At 32.1% G+C, this 4,600-nt stretch overlaps 1 protein-coding gene across 5 annotated transcripts in view; it reads right to left on the bottom strand.

Moving 5' to 3' along the window:
* Nucleotides 1–4,600, bottom strand: part of LOC106686584 (serine/threonine-protein phosphatase 2A 56 kDa regulatory subunit gamma isoform) — a gene marked incomplete at its 3' end in the record, with an annotated part of 114,886 nt that overhangs the window by 9,420 nt on the left and 100,866 nt on the right. For all 5 annotated transcript variants that reach the window (XM_014429968.2, XM_067047127.1, XM_014429967.2 and 2 more), the window contains 1 exon segment: nucleotides 1,986–2,055. In XM_014429968.2, coding sequence (XP_014285454.1) covers nucleotides 1,986–2,055 — 70 coding nt within the window.

The following is a 4,600-nucleotide window of genomic DNA, read 5'->3' as shown; positions in this document are numbered from 1 at the left end:
CGGGAAAAAACAAAAAAAAAGAAGAAGAAAGTAGAGATTAAATAAACGAGGTGGCCAGCCGTTTAGCGGCTATATTTCTATTTCAAATATGTCGCGTATACAGGAAGTAGTCATAAAGATATGACATAAAATGAAAAATAATAAGAGAATGATACAGAAATATGATAATAATAATAACTATAATAATTTCCTAATTTAGGAATAACTAAGTAAAATTAGAATGATACATATTGTTACTAATAATACGAGTAATAATACTAATATATCATTTAATATCATTATTATTTATATTTATTCTTTCAAGACGTTTATTTAATCTCTACTTTCTTTCTTTCTTTTTTTTTTTGTTCTTTTTCCCGCATTGTTTTTGTTTTATGTACATCTCCTGTACTTTTTTAACTGTATATTTTACGTATTTTTAAAAACATTTTTACTCTTGCCATTGTTACTTATTTTTTATTCTTATCATTGTTTATTCAAGTTTATTTTATACTGATACTATTTTGTCTTCCTTCCTTTTATTTATATGTAATTTCTTATCACTTTATTTTTAAATAATATTTATCCTAGCTTAAATTACCTTATTGTATGTTATTGTTGTAATATTCTCAGTTTTCTTTTTTTTTTGGTATCTTTTTAGCCCTGATGAAGCCCTGCAAAGTGGGGCGAAACGTCGGACATTAAAATAGTTTTAAACTATTTGTTCTTTTTTTGACCGCAACCCTGACCATCTTCTTATATTTAAATCTTTACGGTCAACTATATATACATATGTATATTCTTTTAGTTTAATTCAATTTTAATATGTTTTTTTCATGTATATTCTTGCAGTCTTGCTATACTTAACAATGTTTGGATATTGCCTTATTTAGTCCTAAAAAAAGCCCTGCAATATGAGGCACCATGTTGGTGTATAATAACAATTTTTTTTTTGTGGGAAGATAGTTAGGGTGGCGGTCAATAAAGGGATTGAGAATTGACAGAACATTAAAGTAAAAAACATTTTTAAAATTTTATTTTAATGTTCTGTCAATTCTTACTAAGTTTATATCTTGTTTTTTTTTCATTAAGCCCTGGTGGAAAGTGGGACGAAACGTTGGTTAACAAAAAATAGTTATCTTCTACTATTTTGATACCTTTACTGACTGCTACTCGGACTCTCTTCCTACAATCTACTTCATACGATCAACTATCTTCTTCAAAATATTTTTTTTCTGCTTTTTTTTTTTACTGCTACCTAAACCACCCTATCAAACACATTTTAGAATCTATTGTTTCGCATAACCAAGTCTGAATTGGATTGGGGGCTCCCATAATGTAGGTACTACCAACACCCCATGTGGCCAACAACAAAAGCACCTCCTCCCGCACTCTCTGTGGAAGAGAAAAAACCTGGGCATCAGAGAGCCATCTTGTTTTTGCCAACAGTAGTTCTTTTCTTCACTGTTATTTTTTAATACAAAATGAGTGAGTAGAAAGACCCTGAGATGCCCCCCAGAACAGAGGGGGAAAGAGATCGGGGAATGAAGAAGAATAGCAAAAGAATGGAGTAAGTCCACCTATCAGCATAATTAACATCCATCATCATCATCATCATCGACATCAACAGTTTTCCATAGCCCAATCATTGTGAATTAATTTATACTATCTAACAATAAATGTTTTATTTCGCCCCCTCCCCCTCACCACCTGTAACTTAGAAAATAGAATTTAGTTTCATTTAATCATTATTTTCATTATATACAGTCCACTACATCCCACCAGCTAATCAAAGTGAATGTGTACGCCTGGCCTTCAGTTGAAGGCGTACTTCATACACCTATAATTCGTGAAATAATAAATTTACTGAGTTTTGAAAATTCGCTAAGGATTACCCATGGACAATTTAACTGGAGAATGCATAATAGACTTAAATAGAGTGAAGTGTTTCATTTGCCGGGAAAAAAAGATAAATGTTAAATAAAAAAATTAATAAAAACCTTTACCTGCATAACAAATTTCTGGTCAATAAATTTCTTAGCAATGTTTGGTTGAAAATCTGACGATTCTAAAAACCTGAAAGAAATAATGACATAATTAATTAGTTAAAAAAGCTAATCTAATATTTGATTTTTTCCTTTAAATAGTAACCCTGCCCAAAATTCATTATTTCACTCTACGTTTCATATAATAAAGAATTTCGCAAGCATTTATAATACAACCCATTGATACTTGTTTAGCATAAATGATAATAGAACAAATCTATAAATTTAAACATTTCAATAATAATAACATTTTTATAAAATAAAACTTAAGAATAGTTTATCAAATATTCTTAAAATAGTTAACAATAGAAAATAATTTAAATTTCAAAATTAAATAATCTAAAAGTTTATGTATCTTCGGTACAAATCATTAATTAGGTGTTGAAATGTTTGTTCAGTTTGTTTCCCACATCTCGAAATGGACTGACTTATTTGAATTTAAACAATATTTAATCAAGATATCTCCAGTAATAAGTTCGACAGCATATAAGTCAGGAGTTATTTTCATCTTTGTATAATATTTACTTATGCTTGCAATAAACAACTTTTTTTTTTTTCATTGGCGCGACTGTGGAGGTCCAAGGCCTCACGCGATTTACTTAAATTCTTAAGTACATTGGGCGTTTCCTGACGTGGTTTTCATAGGGTGGGTCCGCCAATCCCACACCTATTTTTTGTGAGTGCCACCCATTGGCTAACGGGCCTCACAAATCCCCGGGGGGAGATTGTGAGTGAGTATTGCATAATTTTTTTGCTTGAAAAAATCCCGGGTAGGGCTGGGCTTGAACTCGCAATCTATAGGTTGGCAGACAGGCACATTACCACGCTGCAACCGTCACCCCCTTGTAGTGTACATAACTTTAACATTAATAAATCCAAATATTTTTACCTATTGAATCTTTTCTAATTAATATATATTTAAATGAGGAGAAAATGGTTGGACGTGTGGTCAGAGAACATAAATAAGTAAAAATTTATTTAATTAGTGCCAATGTTTCAGTTAAAATTTTAGGCCTTCATCAGGGCTAAGAAAAAAAAGCAAGATAACAATAATGAATAAAAGGAAATACAGAATAACTAGAAAATAAAGAAATAACAGATAATATAGATACATAAATAGTGTTAGAAGAAAATGTACAGTCTAAGTATTATAAGATAAAAGCAGTATAAAAATAAGTAATATTACAATTATGAAAGAGGAAAGAAAAAGAAAATAATATACAAATAAAAACGGCCAATCCAATGATTGGGGTAATTCACATTTAGCCATTGTCGTTGTCAGATTTACATAATCCGAATTTTCCAGCACTTTTTTTGATCTTATATAAAGTCGGGGTCGGGGGTCTCATTTTCTGATGCCCCCCTTGCCGTGGACGCCAGAAGACCCCAAAGACTGGAACTGCAACGCTGAAATAGAAAGATGATCTTCCGGACACCTGAAGCGAAGTACATGGTCTCCACCATTTCGCCTACTGGCCTACCTGGAGGAGGGAAGCTCCAATCAGACCCAGAAGTGACTGCGGCAGCAAAACTTCCAACATAGTCACCCAGATAAGCCAATATCTAAATCTATGAGACCACCTAAGTTTTGTTCTTAAATCATATAATCAAAATGATTACTAACACACTAATCCCAGTTGCCCCTTCAGAGAATTACAATTTTATTAAAAGAAATATAAGTGTGATTAATGAGCAGAAAAGTCTCACAATTAACCCCCCTTTGTTCCACACTAATTTAGTACAATTTAAAAATACAATCAGGGTACCTGAAGTACTGCACAAGCAGGTCCCGATGTAAACAGTCATGGACTTCTTACGTAATGTGCAGAACAACCATCATAAAACCATAATTGAACAACCATAATTGAAGCCCCATTATCCCTTCTCAGTTGTAGTGGAATATGTTCAACTAAATCATAGTAATCATTATTAAGAAATTCCAGAAATGTACCAGCGTTGAGTCGAGGGGGCAAGAAATGCGGACCTACTAAAATATTGTCTATTATTCCCCTTGCACATTGCACTGAAACTGGTGCTGAAAATGATGCTCACGAATTGCATGGGGATTTTCCTGCGATCAGAGGTGATTATTTTTCTGATTGACGATACCTCTTCTTGTGAAGGTAGCTTCATTCCTAAAGAATGAAGAAATATAAAAAATGTTTCCTGAAAATTGTGGATTATACTCAACTTGATTTAAATACCAATCTGCAAAATGTCTTCTTTGCCGAAAATCTTGCAGTAATAAATTTTGTATCCATTGATAATGATATGGGCGAAGTCCATCTGCAATGAGAGTTCTCCATACTGTAGTTGAATGAAATGAAAAGAAAAAATAACTTTATTCTAGGACATATGTCCCCTAAGAATAAATACATGGTTCATATAGTGAGATTTTTATCTGGCAAGCGTTTACAAATTTTCTGATAGTAGAATGAAATTACATTGGTATATTGGCTTTACTACTGTTTATAATGTTAATCAATACCTGCCTATTTATTTGATTACAAAGATGTGGAGGTTTGGTTAGTCAATAAATGAAGGAATAGGTGTTGTTTAAAGGAGAGAATGGATGA

This window comes from Halyomorpha halys, unplaced genomic scaffold, assembly GCF_000696795.3.
Source record: "Halyomorpha halys isolate HHAL.00 unplaced genomic scaffold, Hhal_1.1 Scaffold841.1, whole genome shotgun sequence".
Classification (NCBI taxonomy): Eukaryota; Metazoa; Arthropoda; class Insecta; order Hemiptera; family Pentatomidae; genus Halyomorpha; species Halyomorpha halys.
This window is presented reverse-complemented; position numbering and strand designations above follow the sequence as displayed.